Source organism: Hyalella azteca, unplaced genomic scaffold, assembly GCF_000764305.2.
Source record: "Hyalella azteca isolate HAZT.00-mixed unplaced genomic scaffold, Hazt_2.0.2 contig16463, whole genome shotgun sequence".
Lineage (NCBI taxonomy): Eukaryota > Metazoa > Arthropoda > Malacostraca > Amphipoda > Hyalellidae > Hyalella > Hyalella azteca.
In genome coordinates this window covers 252,711-273,594 of record NW_025946286.1, presented here as the reverse complement: position 1 = coordinate 273,594, position 20,884 = coordinate 252,711, and the positions used below count along the sequence as shown (strand labels likewise).

At 40.7% G+C, this 20,884-nt stretch overlaps 1 protein-coding gene across 1 annotated transcript; it reads left to right on the top strand.

Annotated features, from left to right (window-relative positions):
* Positions 1–99: 99 nt before the first annotated feature.
* LOC108667226 (diacylglycerol kinase theta) lies at positions 100–12,775 on the top strand. Its single transcript, XM_047884920.1, has 14 exons — positions 100–201; positions 416–490; positions 917–1,021; positions 1,779–1,902; positions 2,074–2,199; positions 2,473–2,672; positions 3,044–3,256; positions 3,564–3,698; positions 4,044–4,218; positions 5,094–5,419; positions 5,684–5,816; positions 5,962–6,278; positions 6,838–6,941; positions 10,438–12,775. The coding sequence occupies exons 1-14, from the start codon at positions 168–170 to the stop codon at positions 10,576–10,578; spliced, it is 2,208 nt and encodes a 735-aa protein (XP_047740876.1). The 5' UTR covers positions 100–167; the 3' UTR covers positions 10,579–12,775.
* The last annotated feature ends 8,109 nt before the right edge of the window (positions 12,776–20,884 follow it).

Sequence of the window (20,884 nt, the reverse complement as noted above, 5' to 3'; positions counted from 1 at the left end):
TGACGATGTTGCTGGTCATACGTCAAGTAAGTGACGATGTTGCTGACCAGGTTGACAAGAAGACGTGCTGGACGAGCGAGTGCCTAGCTGGGCTGCGGTGCGAGTGGTGCGGGCTGACGGTGCACGCCACCTGTACCGACAAAGTCACGCCCGCCTGCAACTTCGGCATGTTCGAGCACATCCTCCTGCCTCCTGCCTCAGGTGATCCTCCTGCCTCAGGTGCCTGCAGCCCCGTTAAATTGCGATGCACGAGTCATGTTTGTACCACAACAACATGCTAATTATCAGATGACCTCACCTGAGAAAGACTTCCATGAAGCATGCTCGTGAACCATGACAGAAAGATAAGCGATATCTTCGTTGATGTTATAGGAAGTTATTAAACGTATATTTAAATGAGTGAGTTTGCTTGCAGTGAGCATTCCACGGACGGAGGTGCCCATGGAGGCCATCATTGGACTGCAGATGAGGCGCAAGGATGCACTCTCACGTGAGCTATTTTCTACCTCAACGCTTTATTCATTTTAAGGCTATCACGTGACTTGCTCTCATGTATTTAACTCTCTACCGCCGTATGTCACCTTCCGGGAACATCTCAACTTTCAACTTAAAATATACGTAAACTATTGAGTGTAGCAACCTGAGGACGTTTGTACGCAACAGAGAACATTTTATAGTTGTCGTACGTGGCGGCAACCATCAGTGCAAGTCATATTGCGCTCACAAGAACGTATCCTTTTTGGGTAGGCTTGTGACAATAGTGCTCCGGTTACTCGTGTCAGGCGGTAGAGGTTTATTTCATTATGAAAATTCAAATAGATAATTAATATCATGAATATTGAATATGAAATGCTGAAATTTAGCTTCCGAATTATATAAGCTTTGGGTGCATTGTGAAGAAGACTGACCTGTGCAGCAAGAAGCACTTCAGAGGACTTCAGCTGCGGCGACTGCAAAAGAGAATCGTCTGAAGGCCCGCCTGCTAAAGAAAAAAATAAAGACAAGGAAGAGAGAGAAGAAGGTTTGTCACCTTATTTAATGTCACCAATTCAAAACTCGGAATCCTTCCTTAGTCTACATTTCGATTGCTTACGTAATAATTTTGTCTCAATTCTGAAGAAAAACTTCTGGTGGTCTTCGTTTTTTCTATAATTATTGCCATTTTTCCAAGGTAAATCAAGTTATAACTCCCTTCAAATTATTTTGAAATATGGTACGTTGATTTTCTCTCAAACACATTTTTTGACAGATTTTCTGTGGCTGACAGGTTTTTGCTCTAAAACGTTAGCCTCTCACATATACATCATAATCTCGAAAAAATAGGACACAATCTTTGACTTGTGCTTTATTCATTGCGCTGCTGCTCATTTAACGTTGCTACCTAGTAAAAGTAGGTCAAACTTCAAGCTACATGGGCAGACTAGGTCGTTCCTCAAAAATTGGTCTATTGACAATGTGCTTTCTGTCAATACTAATTGCAATGAGGTATATTTTGAAAGTCTCATCCCATACGTAGTTCTTTCTCGCCCCAAAAATTTCATGTCTTGGGTCTGTCTCACTCCAAAAGTTTCATGTCTTACTTTGATCTGTCTCACCAAAAAAGTCTCATGCCTTGCATTGGTCTGTCTAACCCTAAAGTCTCATGCATTGCATTGGTCTGTCTCACCTAAAGTCTCATGCCTTGCATGGGTCTGTCTCACCCTAAAGTCTCATGCCTTGCATGGGTCTGTCTCACCCTAAAGTCTCATGCCTTACGATGATCTGTCTCGCCCCAGAAGTGGTGAAGGTGTTTGACGGCAACAGTTCGTTAAGGCGACGCATGTTCCGCACCATCAACATATCGCGGACCGCAACAACCGCAGAGTTCCTGACAATGGCCCTGCGCGCCTTCCACATACCAAGGTGACTCGGTCATGTCCGCAATTTACTACTCACGTCTAAAACATGTTTTTAAATTACTATGGTTTGACTGATTAAAGCTGTGACCAGAAGGAAGCATGAGGTAGGATGTATGGAGGTAATTGACATGGGCTCGCAAGTATCCCTATTACCCTGACCCTCCCTATGCCGCAGAGAGAGCCGCGACTGCTACCTGAGCGACGCCTACAGCGCCGAGGAGGTCGAGATACAAGATCCGCTGCCCATCGCCAAACTCACGCGAAGAGATGGCAAGCGACCTGCTGTTTTCCTCCGCTTTAGGTATGCAACTATTTCTCCTATGCGATGGTGTTGCGAAACTTACGAATAAAAGTATTTAGTAGTGTAAATGAATTAAACCCTGTAAAACCCTGATTTCAACCCACCTCAATTCATTGGTGGACGTTCTCGTACAACGTGGGAAATTATGCAAAGATTTAATTTGCTGTCAACTATGGATTTGACGTGAGTTTGTCTTCTTATTTATGCAAAGTTAACGATATGGATGAAAAATGTGAGATTTGGTGTTTGGAACATAACTCGCTGGTTGTACAGAGAAAAAGATAATCCGAGTGGCAAGATCCACGTGTACCCCGGGAAGCTGGGCGCCACGGCCACGTCAGACCTGACGGTGCTGAGCGTCACGTCCGAGACGACGGTGGACGACGTCATCAAACAGTCGCTCGAACGCTTCGGTTTGCCCGACGCCAAGCCTGAAGACTACAGCCTCATGGAGGTCATCCTCGATAAGGGAGGTAATTCTCGAGGGCCTGGGCTGGAAATTCTTGTATTTTTATACCTTTGTAGCATATGATTGGCATAGTGACGTGTAGACGTGTTCTTCGGTAAATCTTTTGTGATGAAAACAATATTAGTATAAAATATTTGTAAATTATCTTAATATCTATGAAAGTGTCGGGAAATATGTTTATTGACTACAATTTTACTTATGAATTGTCACAACTGCACCAGTATCAACAAATCTTTTAATTGAGACTTGAAGAGTATTTTAAGTTAAATTCTTTATGTTAAGTTATATTTGTTAAACCTAGCCTTAAAGCAAATCTTATTTAATATAGAAATAAATCAGAGTTTAGAACGGCCTACAGCAGAGTTTTGCGTGCAGTGTCAGAGCGACATATGGACCCTGGAGAGCAGCCGTGGGAGTTGCTCAAGGCCGTGGGGCGGGACAGCATCAGGCAGATGGAGATGACGCGCTTCTACCTCCAGCAGAAGAAGGACCCGCACGGCTCCAGCGTCGCGCTCTTCGTCGGCAACCTGCCACCCAACCTCTCGCAGCGACAATACGAGATCATCCTCATGGACTTCCTCGCTCCAAGTACGGCGGCAGCGCTTGCCATGCACATCAAAAGCGCGGACACTTTTCCTTTAGTCAAATTGGCTTCCTCAAATTGGTCATTCAAAATGTTCCTTGGCTGATATTTTTGCTCATGAGGCCTTGGTAAAACCCTAATCATATACATATCATCCAAGCACTTCGAGCGACAAATTCAACAATTTATTTGTACATAAATTTTACTTTTTCCATTCCGTGGTATCTGAAAACTTGAACTTTTATCTTTCATTTATTTTGCCTTGCGAATATGAACCAATTTTAAAATATTTTTTTCCTTCACGTATTGCAGTTGCGAAGTTTGAGAGCATTGGGCCGATCTACTACGAGTACGGCTCCATGGTGATCACTTACATGGACTCTGAGGTGGCCGTGCGAGCTTTCTACACGCTCCGGGAGTCCAGCTATGAAGATAAGACGCTACTTGGTGAGAGCTAGAGGCTTACCTGTTCTGAAAAGCTCTTATATTTTGTACAAAAATAAGTAAAATTTACGTTTTCTTAGTTATTCGAGCCGTGGTAGGATTACACGTGAGAAAGATTGTTTATTTTTTACGTTTGCCAGATACCTTCCCATTTATTCCAAGTAATCAATCGAAGAATCTTTTTTAGGCTACTCATTGGTCTGAAGCTTCAACTTTAAGTGTTTGTGATTAATTAGTTTGTTCAATTTACTCTTATTGGTGGTATCACATTAATAATCATGAACGGAAATAATCACAATCTTCTTAGTGATTTGGGAAGAATAATTAAATTGAATTCATTTTGTGCAGTGATGATGCTGCCCAACATACAACCCCAGCTTGTGCCTGAAGGAGTCCAGCCTCTCCTGGTCTTCGTGAACGTCAAGTCAGGAGGATGTCAGGGACTTGAGTTGGTCTCCTCCTTCAGGAAGCTCCTGAACCCTTACCAAGTCTTCGACCTCGAGAACGGCGGGCCGCTGCCTGGGTTGGTGCCATGTTACTTCCGATGTTATGTGCTGGCAATAGTTATATCAGCGTTTATTAGGCCGCTAGACCTTTAGCCGATTTTTTTCACAGCTTATTGCTGGTCTCGGAACACCCAACTCACTGCTCCAATTTTGCTATGCTTGAGCGCCGGCCGCTCTGTGAAATTCAACCAGGACCGTTGCTGGGAGCTGTAATCGAACCCACAACTCTCTGCTCTCCAATCTTGGTCCTCTGACCTCTAACCACTGCGCCACCCTGCAATTTTCGGTGTTATGACTGATCTCTCACCCTCGAACACCGAGGCCGTAGTTGAAGCGGTTTCTCCATGAATGTTGAGTGTAATTCAACTAAATTAGTTGAGCATCGATTTTCTTTACTACTGACTTGTAGAAAAGATGATGAAATTTAATTCAGACTTTCATTTATGAATTTTCAGGTCAGCCGTGTTATTTTTCGTTCATCTCGAGACATTCAAAACTGCATATGTTAGGTATCGTGGGATTTCTCTTCCCATGAAAAAGTTCCGCCATGTGTATTTTCTTACCTCTCCTATATTTCAAGTTCTCCCTCACACATTTTTTTCAACTTGAAAGACGATTTGGCCTCACGCCTTATCTTGCACCTCAAACTGGTGGAGTTCTGCCTCACGCCTTATCATGCTCCTCAAGCTTGTCCAGTTATGCCTCACGCCTTATCATGCTCCTCAAGCTGGTCCAGTTATGCCTCACGCCTTATCATGCTCCTCAAGCTGGTCCAGTTATGCCTCACGCCTTATCATGCTCCTCAAACTGGTGGAGTTTTGCCTCACGCCTTTTCTTGCTCCTCCATCCGGTCGATCTTGCACCTTGATCTCATCTCATATCTTGTCCCCAGACTGTACGTGTTCCGACACGTGCCCCGCTATAAAATCCTGGTCTGCGGGGGTGACGGCACCATCGGCTGGGTGCTGCAGTGCCTCGACAACGTCGGCCAGGACTCAGAGTGCGAGAGTCCTGCTTGCGCCATCGTGCCCCTGGGCACGGGCAACGATCTGGCCCGGGTGTTGAGGTGGGGTCCTGGGTACACTGGGGGAGAAGATCCCATCAACTTACTCAAGGACGTCATTGATGCTGAAGAGATCCGTCTGGACCGATGGACGGTTGTGTTCCACATCGATGAGAAGTCCGACGACAAGCAGCCCGTCACAAACGCTAGTGGAGGTAAAGGCAGCGAGCTTATCTGACCAAGCTTGAGGTATGATTACGCTCGTCTTGCAGAGTTGCAGCCTACTGGCTCTTACTTGCCTAGCTACAACATTTTATAAGCTTCTAAATAACTAAGATAAATCAATATAATCAATATGATAAAGGAAAAATTTTTTAAAGTTTTAAATTGTAGATAATTTTGTCATTTTTGTTATGAAAAATCATTCCTTTCAAGTGTGTCAATGCATGTGTCTGACTTGAATGTTTGTCCAATTTTAGCTGGTGGGGCAACAAGCGAAGACAATACGCAGATATTTGTGATGAATAACTACTTTGGAATTGGAATTGAAGCTGAGTTGTGTCTTGACTTCCACAACGCACGTGAAGAAAACCCCAATAAATTTAATAGCAGGTACACATCTCTGACGATAAAATGATTTTATATATTTTCTTTAAATCAACTGACAAAAAACTCCAAAATTGTATAAATGTCTGTAAGGGATTCTGTTTTAACTTCATTTCCATTACAAATCAGCTTGAATTGATTGCCTGGGCAGACTGCACAACAAAGGCGTCTATGTCAAGATGGGTCTCCGTAAGATGGTGTCTCGCAAGTTATGCAAGGACCTTCACCGGCTCATCCGTCTTGAGGTGGACGGCAAGCTTGTAGAGCTGCCTCCTCTCGAAGGCATCATTATTCTTAACATATTATCGTGGGGCTCCGGAGCCAACCCATGGGGACCTGAAAAAGAAGACCACTTCAATAAGCCTAATCACTGGGACGGCGCCCTCGAGGTCGTCGGCGTCAGCGGGGTCGTTCATCTTGGGCAGATCCAGAGCGGTTTCCGGTCAGCAATGCGTATTGCTCAGGGAGGTTAGTTTACATGAACTTCATCGTGGAATTATTTACGCTATGTTCAGCTAAGTTTCTGTCACAAATCATGCATAGAGACTTTACATCAGAAAAGCTTGAGGTGATTACCTCAAAGCTTCATATGATATCTCAACGAAATTCAACATCTTACTGAACGCAATATATTAGTTCTAAACGTTGTAGAAGTTCGGTTTTAGTGTGGAAATAATTATAACTTAACATTTTTTCTGTGTTTATGAACATGACTTGTGCTAATAGAGGTGTGAATCGTCAGGCCCAATCAAATGAAACCAATTTTCAAGCACCGTGCTACAAGGGAGAACCAAGCTAAGCTCTGATACGAGGTTCTAGTAAAACATTGAGTTGAATTCATTAACTCCGCTGTGCGTTAGCGGGCCTGTTCCTGTACTTTCAAAACCCTTATTAAGTACACATAGCAGCCGATTTCTCGTCTACGATTAGTGTGTGTTCTGAAAAGATGACAGTGATTAGTTCTGAACTCATGATATTGTTGATACTTGATAGTTTTGGCCCCTTAGCAGCTCCTTGCCCTCCTCAGGTCACATTCGCATCAAACTCAACTCCGAGATCCCGGTGCAGGTGGACGGCGAGCCCTGGATCCAGAACAGCGGCGAGGTCGTCGTCCTTAAGTCCGCCCTTAAGGTTTGAGTTTAAATTTATGGCTGAATTGTCACTTAAGTTTTCCTCGTTGTTTAGTTAAAAGTTACGCTCCTTTTTATTTCTGCACAGATTCGATGCGAGGAATATGATGCCTAGTCTTGTTTGCGGCTAGTTAGCTTAGATACTAAATTCCAGTACCGAATTGTGCATCTATTCACAGTGTAAACTTTAACGTTTGCTCTTTAAACCGGTAGTTTTGTGCAAAATTACTTAAGTTAGTCGAACCCTTGCTTTAAATATTTTTAGTTTCCTTAACTGCGTCAAGTTTGAGAAAAAAGTTGCTAATCAGTTGACTTTTGAGCGTATACGTGAAATGTACATGGCGTGCTTTCAATCTATTCATGTCTTGCCTTCCAAAGATCGTTATCATTAGCAGGGAATATATCGTGTGTATCTGCGCTTTGAATTATAACAATCCCTAATTGCACCCTTTATTTGAACTCTTTATGAAGAATGTAGCAGCGGTCTCACTTATGTGTGTAGCTTGGCTCAACCCTCCATATGATTTTGTTTTGTGGTGGCGAACGTAACCCTCGTATCAGTTGTTGCTGTACCCACCGAGCACTGACTCTCCTCTTGACTTAAGAGCGTCATTCGTCTTGACTTAAGAGTGTCACTCCTCTTGACTTAAGAGTGTCATTCGTCTTGTGGAACAATTCAGAGGCTGTATATTGTAGTGATTACCCGGTAGTTTTATGTGATAACTTGCCACTCGAATACGTGGCAAGTTTGCATTTTATCTCTTCGTGTGATTAGTTACGCGCTAATATATATAAGAGGCTCATTCAATAAGCTGCAGTTCATATAGAAAGTGTGTTAATCAATTTATCTTTAAATTATATATATGTTCATGTGACAATCTCAGAACATCTTGACAATCTAGAGTGTAATGTTTACAGTGTAAGCCAGTAAATGTTATCTACTATCATACTACCAGCCTTTTTATTCGATATCGCATAAAGTACTGAGATCATATGCGAAATGAATGTTCATCGTGCTAAAATATCGGACCATATTCTTTATTATAATCAGATTGTAACGAGCATCAATAAAATAAACTTCCATGAAGCAAAGGACTAGTTGGTAAAGCAGTCGCAAGAGAGTGTCGGAGTTCCCTTTTAGAACAGTTTGCCCTCTCCATTCCTCCCCTTTAGGCCACCATGCTTAAGAAGAGCAAAATCCGGCGGAGAAACACTGAGTCTTCAATGACGGCCAGCAACGGAGATAAGGAACAAGAGTCTTGAAGATCTCGTCGACTGCTGCCACTCTTGCATTGGTTGTCCTGCGCAGATCTCGGTGTGCTAGCGAGGCCAGCGATCCTCTCAGCCCGCTCACTTTTATCATTAATCATAAAATGGCATAAATATCAATGAGAAAGTAACACTTAGCTTCATATTCAAATTGTTTCAAATTGTTGAAAATTTTCGAAGAAGTAAGCAAAACAGATGAATTTATATAACTTATTTTGTTATATTTATTGAGACATTTGAGATTGGTGTCGAACTCTAAAATTATTCACGATTACTTGTATAAACAATTTGCGTAAGATTTTATGTGCAAGAAAACAGTTGGTCAACATTATTTAGTGCCATACCGTTGAAAAGCAGGATACTTATAAAAATTGAATTTCACCTTTATAAGCTATTGAATCTTCGGACTTGATAATATATTAAATTTCACGTTTATAAGCTATTGAATGTTCGGACATGATTCCGACATTAGTGAACATCAATAATTTAGAGCGACTTTTGCGCGGAGTTGAAGGTGTCGATCGCTTGTCTCGCTCGTGAGGTTCATTTATAATGAATGTCTTATTTGTTAACCGTGCTACTAACCTCTACACTCCTGCTGGCTACCCAACAAATCCCTCAACACTGCACGCTTATGGAAACTGCATAGGTCCTGTCCTTCAAACCTGCCTCCATTCCTCTGTGAAAATAACACCCGTTTGCCATCGTCCAATTTTTCAACAGGATTTCTCTTTGTCTTTGTATAATTTTCTGTCATTTGCACGTTGTTCATATTGCATGGTGCAACTTTTTTCACTGATGTTTTTATAATGTGTCTTATATAGAGCTAGGTTGTGTTCCAGGCTCAAAGATTTTTTGACAGAAGCCTTGAATATTTTTTATGTATTTCCAATGAATGGCAGTTACTTTGTAATGTGCCATGCTACCTGTAGTAAAATTAGTTAAGATGTTTTGTATTTGCATTCAATAGTGTTACATATTTTTCCCGTTAGATAGCGTCATTTCCAATGACATCTTATCTTCTCTCTCAACACCTCAAGGAAGTAATCTAATATCTAGACTTCGAGAGTTTTCTCATTACGTTCAAATTACAATTAAACATAATAGAAAAATATTTCTCTTCAAATAATATGAACCCGATAAAAAAATCAATGGTCAGACGCACGCGCAGTTCGCCATTCCACGTGAACAAATTCCTGGGACTTGAGGGAGTCTTTTCAAGCTGGCATCTTATTGTTATACTTTGTTCCATTTTGCAGTTTTACTACTACTACGTACGTATATCAGTTGTTCTTTCAAGCTGTAGCAATTTCTTCCAGTTGTACATGCGAGACTTAAGTAAGGTGTTCGGGGTAGCTAAAATGTACCGTGTACGTCCCTCATCAGCTACATGCAGACATTTACTCAGGCGCTTCAGCCTAGCGAACAACCAATCCAGAGCTCAAGAACTCATGTGCTGCTTTACTGTCATGCGCGACGCGAAACATTTTACAGCGCGCGGCAATGTTCAATGCTTGATACAATTTCTGCCTAAATAAGCAGGAATTGCGTTTAAATTGAAATAAAGTTCCCAGCTATTGTGTCATTGAGCCGACAACGCTTATACTTGATCACCGCTCGAACGAAACCTCATAACACGATATTAACAATTTTTGATGAATAATGAATATTGGCTCTGCCATGATCGTCCACTAACGGTGATTTATGTTAACTGATAATTTTATGTATATAAATTGAGTGTGAAGTTCAAAACGTATGATTCAAGACTATAAACATTTCCTAATGTAAATGTAAACAGCTTTTGCATCTTTCCATATGTTGCGTTGCTACTTCATATTCGTGCTTGTATTGACCAATAAGCTTTTCTGATATATTGACGTGCTAGAAATAGAGTTACCATCGCAATGAGGCGTTAATTTCGGAGCGAGTTTCGCTTCTTCCTCAAATGATTACCAAAATGAAGCCAAATCATTGTTTATTATCAATTTACACAACTAACTTTTTATCCATTGCTTCACTGATTTTTAATTTGCCAATTCACAACTTGTACCACATCATAATATCCATTCAAGCGTTTTGTATAGACTAATAATATGCAAAGCAAAAAAAAAAACATATATATCACACAGTTCTAAAACTCACAAAGTCAATCCACAGTCAATAATTTTTTATTCGCATTTGAATGCATTAATTACATTGAGGATAAGGAGATAATTTTCCCCGTGCAGGCGACCATGTTGAAGAAGACGTCCAAGTCGCGTCTTCAGCGCCGCAACACCGAGCCTTCCGTCGTCGTCAACGCCTCCCACCTGCAAGTGCACGGCAAGGATCAGATACGCCCTGACCCTGCCTCCACCACACAGTTCTGAGACCCTGCCTCCACCACACAGTTCTGAGACCACCACTCTTTTAACCACTTCGGACCGTATTGTTCACCAAGTATTATCCAAGGTACATTTCGTCGAAACGTTAACGATAATTAAAAACTCGTCGGTAAAATACTTGGGTTGCTTGCAACTTCATGTGGAAAACTTTGAAGACACGGAACAGCATGAACTCTACATTGAGGTAATTTTAGCTAACATTATCCTAAGAAATCGTCCAACATGCACATGAATTAAATTTTCATTAATTGTTTCCACAATTAACAGTGATCAATGAAACGACAATGAGCATTAAAACGTTTTTCGACTAGTTTATTTTCACTCTGAAACTTGAGTGCCACAAAGGCTTGCTTCCTGCACGAAGCCTGACCACGCCACACCTCCCTAGCTCTACCGCCCAGAACTGTACACTGGGCAACATGGGCTCATCAGCAACCATCAACCAGCAACCATCAACACGACATCCTCTGCAATTCCCGATACAATAAATTCTTCGTCCCTCCAGTTAGCCATTGATTGAAAACTCTGTGCATAGTTGATTCAGGTAACAATTACCGATGATGTGATCACAGTAAGTTGAAAAGTAAAGCCAAATCTTGTGACCAGCACCGGTCATACAAGCAGTCTGTACAAGCACAGAACGACTTAGCGCAGGCGCGACTTCAGTGCCCTCACCTCATCACGAGTCGCTCGATGCGATGAATTGAAGTAGTCACGAACTTTTTCAGCACGTGTCTGTTACCCGACTTTCTTTAATGCGAGACCGTGAGAACCGTGTATGACATGAAGTGTGCATGGACTGTTTTAATTATTGGAAGAAATTTAAAGTCCAACAGTCAATTATGGAAGCAATTGGCCACCATTCAAGTATTGACGACCTTGCCTCCTATGACGAGCATATACTGCGTTTGGTACAGGAGCTTTTAGCTAAAAAATACGATTTTTCAGTGTTTCTTCATTGTGTGTAAACTGCATATTATTAGTGAATTTGAATTCAAAACTCATGCTTGTGAATGATTTAAGCATTGGAATTCTATGCATGGTTGTGCTGCTACACAGCCCATCTACCTCGCACCGGTTCCAGAGTTTCCGTGGCACTTACAAGTGGTGTCCTATTCCGTATCTCTTATGGAGAACCAATGACTCAACTTATTTTTCTAAAGCAGACGCATATTTCTTTCTAATATGAGGATGCAATCGAGCCAAAACTGGGTGGAAATTAGTTCCATAACGCGATGATGCGTGAAAGGCTTTTCCGAGCTACAAAGTATGACGAAAATGGAATGCTTAATTTCTTGAACAGTTTTAATTTCAATCGTGCTATTTTCCCTCTGACATGTCAGTGCCAATCTATGGTTTTAACAATTTTTCTTTGCATTAAATAATAGACCATTGTTGTATTCATACCCACATAATGTTTTCGAAAACATATAAATAAAGGATGAGAGTGTTTGACCATAAATTCTTTTTTGTTGCGAGACCTAAAGTGTTGGGTAGATGTAAATGTATGATGAAAACCCAGGCATACGTTCTTGCTCCAAAAAAATTGGACTAAGCTAACTGCAGTGTTCCTGCCTATCACAAATGCTTCTAAATAAAATCGAAGCCTCAAATTTCACTTCGTCCTCTCAATTGTCATGGGCTCAAGTGGCGAATCGTATGCTCTGATGAGTACTAGAACTATCTTTACCTACCCTAATAATGTATTATTATTTCATTTACCTATTGTATGCTCCCAACAGCAAGCTCCACCATAGGTCGGTCTTCGACGACCACGGCGCATTCAAGTGTGGTGAGGAAGTATTTTCCTCGCGTGCTAAATGTTTAATTTATAATTTCATCTGCATATATACGCGTTCAGTCTGTATGTCGGTTCAATAGTTATAACAGAACCCGGGAGCTACGAAAGACCGACATTTGTTTGCATCATCTGGAGTGTTGCTGCAGGATCAGCCTTCGAATGCTTGTCGTAAGCTAAGGCTGTAATACTTGCCATGTATCTGTGGCCTGCAGCAAGGCTATGCAGTATCAAGCTCGTGTACCAGAAGCAACAGAGGCGTAAGGTTTCCGAAGTTCATCAATAAATTATTTTAACAAGATTCGAACTTCGTTTTTCAGCTATGCTATGTATTATCGTAAATTATTATGATAAATAAATATATATTTATGGAGTATTTCGATATAGATATATCAGTGCCAAAATATAAACATTTATATATATATTGGCGAAATTTTTGGCACTAGAAATATTCATCGCCATAGCTTAAATTGAATGCAGGGCTCCATTGTTGAAGTGATGGTAAATAATGACATTTTTCACTTCTTAATGTTACGTATAAAAAAAATTGAAATTTCCTTTAATTATAATTGGTGGACACGCAAGCAAGAGTTGAGCGACGACGCTGAGACAAATGTTAGAGATATTGGGCGTACGTGAGCGCGACAGCCTGACGTTGAGGCACCTCCCCAGCAGCTCGGTACCGCAATGGCCTAACCTTTACTACAAGCCTAACAAGGGGGCGACGATCACCAATTGTATCGAGTTGTTCCCATGAGTGTCTGTGAGAGTGTGAGTGTTTGTCCAGTAGATCAGCTTGGTTTACTACGATGCCGCTTCATGTGAGTGTACCTTAACTTATTTAGAACATTCTGGTGATAAATTTACTACGGGAGATATTTTCTCCGTGCGCAAGGGTGATCTGACCCTGCATTTCTGAGCTTCATTTATCGCTGCACTTTAACGCTGGCCTCTGCATTTCACTCGTCATTAATTTCGTAAAGAATAGCCGGTTGCTTAGTACGACGTTCTAGTCACTGATTAAACCATGCGTGTCATTGTAAATCGTTTGTTTGGGAGAAATCCTATTTGTACATATATTTGATTCAGAGTTTTGCGTCCAGGATTTTGTTATAAATTTAGTTGAAACATTTTGAGATTTAGACTTGCTATACTTGCAGTTGTCTTTGATCTCAGAAGAAAGTGTAAAGCAGATATTGCTAAGATTTTTTGATCAGTTCTTAAGATTTTTATTCCATGTATGACGTTTTCTTCGCAAATTCTATGTATAATGTCGGAACTAGAGGAGCGTTCTATATACCTGCCACAGCTCTTTCGAATTCAAGAGTTGTATTTCTTCCACGGCTTTTCTGTCGATGTTTATGATTTTGCATTATCTTCAAGATTGCAAAGATGTCAACTGACTTAAAGAATCCAAGTTTGGTGCCAAATATGTGGATGAGTGACAGTTGATCATATCCTGTTACTCTGAGTCGCTGCAATGTAATCAAATCGAGCTATACTTATCACTTCGAAGTATCCCATTTCTATAGCATAGTTTTATTTTTCTCTATCTCTCGCTTACTGGTATCTCATTAAAATGTGGTACTTTAATGATTGGTTTCTAGTTGAACTAAGAATTAGTACTATTCAGCTTCTGAGGTTGTGTTCTTGTCAGTATAGTAAGGCTCTATGGCCCGTTTGTCTTCATTTCGTTTTAATGGCTGTATACACCACAATAGTTCTGGATGTATATATCAGTGGTATTTAGGTTAAATAAAAGAGACAATCCTTAATATTGTTTTGGTTCTTTTAAAATTTCATCATACCCAGTAAATTTCGTGTCAAAAGTGAAATAGAGTTACTGAAGCTTCATCTGAATGTACCCTCGGGATCAACCTTGCAATTTAGCGATCATCTTAGGCCTTATTTTTATTCCTTTATATTTCATCCTGATTTGTAAATAATGAAGTCGATATTGTTGTTTCAAACTCTGTTTCTCTGTGCTCGTAAAGATAACAATGGAAAGGCCTTTTGTATAGGTGAAGACGAGCTTTCTTGTGTATTTCGTTCCAGAATAGAAGGTTTTCATCCCCTCGTTATCGTCGCGAAGTTCTTTTATCCTGCTCTTGGTAAGCCTATTCGGTGAATGTTGTATTTCTGTTCTATGGTTAAGGAGTCAAAGCCATCCTAGTGAGGGCGGCTGCGACGGTGTGGAGGATGTAGTAGCAGGAGAAGTCCGTGATGGTGTCGCCTAAGCAGCAGCAGGGTTGCGGTGTCAGGCATCGGAAAAAGAGGGACTGGACTAGAAGACTTGGGAGCCACCGCACCCTCACACTTACACTAGCACACGTTCTCAATAATTACCCTATTCGAATTACAATGGATTACCGATGGCAGAGAGAAGTAGTCAAAAATGAGAAGAAACTTAGAAATTCCTTACAGGTATTTGTAACATTAAATATTATTAACAAAACATAATAAGAACTTTTAACAGTATTACACGTGTCATGCCGCAGGATTACGTTGAAAGCGCTACATATGTGCTAATAGTGGAAGAGTGTCACGAGCTTCTGATGAGTTTTGTCTCATCAATTGGAGCTTATGTCGGCATTGGCGAACGCCTGTCTGTTCACATCATCGCCAAAATACACAACATCTCATGTCACAATACACATTTCCTCTGACAGTGTCGTTATGTGTCTGACGAGTTTCGTATTGTTTTCTTCTCGAAAATTAACAGTTGTTTTCAGATGCACTAAGAACTTTAGATTGATTGTCAGCGGTAAGCGCATGACTTTTTTGTCCAACAACAAAATGAATCGTTTTAAACGTTCGTGCAGCATATTCTGTTGATGCGGTATGCCTATACGCATTTCTGCCATATTGAAAAATTTTATAGCGCAATTAGCATTTGACTTTGAAAGAATGAAAGCCCGAAATTGTATGCTCATTCATTAATTAAATTTCAGCTGGAATGAAAATATGAAACAAGTTTATTAATCGCTGCAATTTTTATTCAGGCACTGCTAAATTTATGTTTTTTTTGCAATTTTTCCATCTGTGTCAATTTACTTCAATCGCCAAAACTCGGGTGAATTGCAGCTTTAGTAAAGTTTGTCAAAGGTTGTCGTCAGGCATTGTTATTACTTTGATTCCTACTTAATATGTGGAGGGTGTAAGAGCATATCACGTGTCAAAGTATATTAAACGTGCAGCATTTACTCTTTCTACACCAATGTTCCCTTTGGTATTAGTCCTGTAGATGTAACCTGCTTGCATTTTCCCCTCCCTTCACCGCCTGCTAACGCCATCCTCATTCTGTTGATCACAATATATTACGACATCGATAAAGTAATTTATTATGAAGAAAATATTAATATCTGACACTGTGAATCTCTTACGTTGTTAAAAAGTTAATGATTTCGGAATTATATTAGATTTTCTAGAGCAATATTAATAGTGATGAGGTTTAAATTACGTAATGACATGATAGGTGAATCACAGATGACATTCATGCGCTTCAGTGATAAGGATTCTGATGACATATTTTGAGACGTTGTAATGAATTATTAAATCTTGTATTAGTCTTTCGGTAAAATTGCAGTTTCTCATTGTTCGATTGAAATAATGATGCAGATAATCGATGACGTATGTGATCTTTGCTCTCCTTTTTTGATGTTCGTTTTGGGGCTGGACTCGTGTGTGATGCTCCTTGCCCCTCTGGGCAAGGGCACCGCACTCTGGACGAACGCCCCAACTCCTTCAGTAGTGGCGGCCTCCTAATGCATCACCCGGGGCTCAATTCCCCCAGCGATGGGAGAATTGGGTGTTGCATGAGGAACCCTCTGTCTACTTTCTCTGCAGCACTTATTTGGTCATGCCCTTAATGTGAGTTACACATTAAGCAGACACCTCGTCAACTATCCCAATGCAAGTGTCGTTTTTAGAAAACCCTCAGTGTTCAGTTTTAACCTGCAATAAAATAACTAACATGTCACGTCTATATCCATGTGTAACTAGGAGTGATGCGATTCGTGAAGTATAGAAAAATTAATGTAATGCTTTTTTTTCTTTTCCTCTGTCTCAAATTGAGGAAAGTCAAAATTGTATTTAGTGTAAAGATCTGTTCAATGGACTGCCGTAAATTAAGAGGTTAAATATCGCACTCTATTTTTTGCTACGATATAAGAAGATAACTAAGCAAAAGTTTTCTCAGGCGTGATTTTGCAGAGTAAGACTTTCTCACCAAACTCGTATATAAACGATCGTCCTCAAATGCCTAGCAACTATTAATGTCATCTGTCGACAAATGGTTAAAAATACTAGAGATTATAAACTTCAACTACGTTGTGGCTCACAGAGGCAATCTACGTCTACTTTTGTTCAGCATTCGAATATTCATCTGGGATACTTATCTAAGTAAACCAAATAAATTTTCAAATAAAATCTGGCCGAGGAAAAAATACTACTCTTGATGCTTTGATTAATGAGAGGTTATGTACGTTACACAGAGCATAATTATACTGTTTAATCGGTAGCATTCTTTTTAAAGTGATACTGGAGATGAGTCTAAAATTCCTCAACACATCTTCATTATTAATAATGTCACTAGTTTGCTTGAATCACAAATACACCAGAAACATATAAGCAAAGAAAATTCCACAGAAATGTGTTCTGTCTTTATAGAAAACGTTTCGGAGTCCGGCTCCAATCGTCTGTTCAAAAATTCGAGAACACAGGTAAACCAGTTATTAATACAGTCAAGATTACAAAAAAAAAACTAAACGGTAAAACCCATCTATTAATAATTTTAAGAGGTTAGACCTAAAATCTAAATTTAAACTAGGCCTTTGTTTAAAACTATTCAGTTATAATGTTATACGAGCTTCGCCACGAGGCTCAGTTGGGCTAAAGCAGTGGTTCTCAAACTTTTTCAGGCTGGCGCCCCCTTTGGCTCCTTAGCGAATTTGTAGCGCCCCCCACAGACATACGCCTCTTTCTTGAAATTTAGTACGCTGCAATTTTAAAAGATAAAGGTTAAACACAAATGTGTATTTCACAAATAGAACCCCATTTAGTGAACCAATATGTTTTTTAGCTGTTTTAACTGTTTCAGCTCAAGAAACCTGGGACGTCGCCGGCGAATTTACGGCCGGACTCGTGACCGGTCTCACGACCAATCAGGCAATCACCAAATTCAATTATCAAATAATATCTCCCAAACTAATAAACGCAGATCTCTGAAACTTGGAACACGTATTCATCAGAACCTAACGGTGATGTTTAGCTCGTGAATTATTTTTAAATGTCACCTTCATTCGTGAATTACGCGTATATTGCGAAACAGGCCGAAATTCGCAGTGATCAAAGAATATCTTCCAAACTATTGAACAGATTTGAACGAAATTTTGAATATTCATTCCTAACTACCAAACGGTGATTTTTAAGCTTATACTTTTTTTCGGTTTTACCTTCGTTTGCGAGTTTTTTTTTTCATTTCACCGTCATTCTTGATTTCACACTTCCTTATATTCGGCCCGTATCGCCGGGTAATTTGTCACTTAAATTCGTGGCGATCAAGAAATTTCTTCTAAACTACAGAACAGATTTCAACGAAACTTTGTATATAAATACCTAACCTCTCAACGGTGATGTTTAGCTCGTGACAATTTTTCTAATTTGCTTTCGTTCGCGAGTTATACAGATATAGGAGGAACGACCGGCTTTTCTGCCGGCCGGTTTAACTAGCCGTATAAGGTATAACTCGCAAACGAAGGCAAAACTAAAAATTGTAAACATCACCGTTGCTGAGGTCGGGTATTTAAATACCAAGTTTCGTTCAAATCTGTTCAGTAGTTGGAAAAAATTTCTTGATTACTTTGAATTTAAGCACGTATTGCTGTCTAAATCACGAATGAAGGAGAAATGAAAAAAAAAACTCGTGAACGAGGGCACAATCGAAAAAAAATTTCACGTTCTAAACATTACCGTTCGGTAGTTAGGACTGTAAATTCAAAATTTCGTTCGAATCTGTTCAGTAGTTTGGAAGAAATTACTTGATAGCTGTGAATTTCGGCCCGTATTGCCAAATAACTATGACAAAAACAAACGATGGCAAAATTCAAATAACTTTCACGAGCAAAACATTATTGTTAGGTCCTAATGAATACGTGTACCAAGTTTCATCGAGTTAAGTTCATTAGCTTGAGAGATATTCCTTGATCATTGAATTTGGAAATATGCCGTGAGACCGGCCGTTAATTTGTCCGAGACGTAAACCCAGGCGAGGTTAAAAAACAGATCTGGGTGAAAAAAACCATCGCTGGGTGGCATGTGCTGCACGTGTTGTGTACAAATCGTCAAACAGAAGTTCGAACTTCTGACACTGACTTCGGACTACCGCCCCCACCGCCCTCTTCTTCCTTACCGCCCCCAAAATCTTTCCACCGCCCCTAGGGGGGCGATATCGCCCAATTTGGGAAACACTGATTTAAATCAATGGATGTGATCTGTCTGGTGGCTTGCGGCTGATAATGTTGCAGTCAAAAAGTGGTTATGCTACGTTCTTGAGGGAAGGGATCATGATAGTCCATTCAGTGCACGGCAGTGGTGGTCTCCGACAGGTGTCCCGTGATTTAATAGTGTGAAATTTCGAAGTGATCGTAATATAAAAAAAAATCGCATTGAATGCTTATGATACTGTTTGTTGTTTACTCTTCCAATAATTTCATCGTGCTTTTGTATGAACAAGTCGGGCACTCCATGGTTGAAAATCATTTACTATCAATCTAGTTCAACCATGGGGCACTCTCAGTGAGTAGCTGTGCAATCGATCCGTAGTTTAGACGTTCCCTTTTCTGGCAGTCCCGCTCATTCATTTTTACGGCTCGTGACGTGCGAATCACTGGAATCAGCAACATCACCGCGAAGGTGGAACCGTGGAATAATACTGGATTAATAACTATAAATTTTTTGATATTTTTTCAAGTTTACACTATATCACGTTACATCTAATGTTTAAATCTAAATACCTAGGTATAAAAAATTTGAACTTTGAGCTCCATCGTCTGAACTCATTGCTCTGAATCTGAAATTCAGAGCATTGATTTTAAACTGTGGAGCCCGTAAGCGTAAAGGGGACGACTGAAATAACCCAGCATTGCCCAATACCAGTATAATTTTCATACTTCACCCCGTGCGCAAGCATGCTGCAGAGCAAATTAGCCAACATGATTACTTGCTGAAAGCCACAGGGACTAAATCCCTTCATGGATGTAAACCAGCGAGCCAATGAGCTGCAAGCCGCCAAAACAATGGTCGTAACCCACACGCTAAACCCCAAAATATTTCTATTCCATGCAGCCTAGCCCCTTCCCCACTTTCAATAAAGAACGCCCTGCGCCACACTGCTACCACTCCAGCCTGTCCGTTCTTCTGGAGGCTAAACCTCCATGCTTACCCCCTGCTCCCCCTCCTTTCGGTACCAGCTTGCGGAAGAAGTTTAACCAAACCTAACCCATAGTGGCAAAGCAGAGAGTTTTTTAGACTCACCCTCAACTTCGCCTCAAGTTCATTTTTGACTCCTATAAGTAGACCAGTAAAGTATCCTGGATACCAGCATCATCATACATAAGAAATTGGTTTAAATCTTGGGTAAATGAGGAAATTAAAAATGAACTGATTCTAAAAAATCTCTGGTTTGTCACTATGACCTAACCTAACCTAACCTAACCCCTTCGCGGTATCGCGGAAAGGTGGAGAGAATGGGGTAAGTGTGGAGGTAGAAGATGCTGGTGAGCGTTAGGGTTGGGCTTACGCCTGCGAAGTGGGTAAGGTGATGCGACAGTCCGGTGCGGGGCCGTTCCCATTTACGGCAGCGGGCAGTCTGGTGCGGTCTGCGGACCCTGTGGCTTACGGCATTTGTAAGAAGTGATGGTATGGGCTTAAATCATTGGTGTAGGAGCTATTGGGCGTAATCCGTTTGTAGTATCAGTTTGTGGGATGAGGCATTGCTTGTTTCAAGCTGGTGTAGCGAGATGAGGCAAGTAAGAACAGCTGCATAGGTATTAGACTGACTATTTCTATTGCATGTAGACCATGGTCAGGAAGATGTGCCAGGTGCGCGGGAATTTTTTTTGTCATTTTAACGACCTGCGCGGTGCGCCGTACAATGCTGGTAAAAAAAATGCGCCGTACTTTAGAAAGTCGACAATATACGCGAGTATATTGACTACGCGAGTCGAACTGACGCGAGTCTAACATGTCCGGGTTACTTCTGACTCTTCCGCGTTCCGCTTGCGGATACGGAACGTACGGTAATCGTACGGGATAGCGCGGACTGCAGAAGTCAAGATTAAAGAACCACACCGCAAATCATTCATTCACTAATAAGTGCTAATTGCATCAAAAACACAGGCACCGGAAGAAATCTATCTTAATTATAAATTTTCATTTTTATTGCAACGATGAAGGTTAATTATAGAGGCGAACAACAAACATTAATAAAAATGA

Coding starts and splice junctions, on each gene's coding strand:
- LOC108667226 (XM_047884920.1), top strand. CDS start 168: ATGTTCGAGCACATCCTCCTGCCTCCTGCCTCAG. Junction 3,257..3,563: donor CATGGACTTCCTCGCTCCAA/GTACGGCGGCAG, acceptor CACGTATTGCAG/TTGCGAAGTTTGAGAGCATT. Junction 5,817..5,961: donor CCCAATAAATTTAATAGCAG/GTACACATCTCT, acceptor TTGCCTGGGCAG/ACTGCACAACAAAGGCGTCT.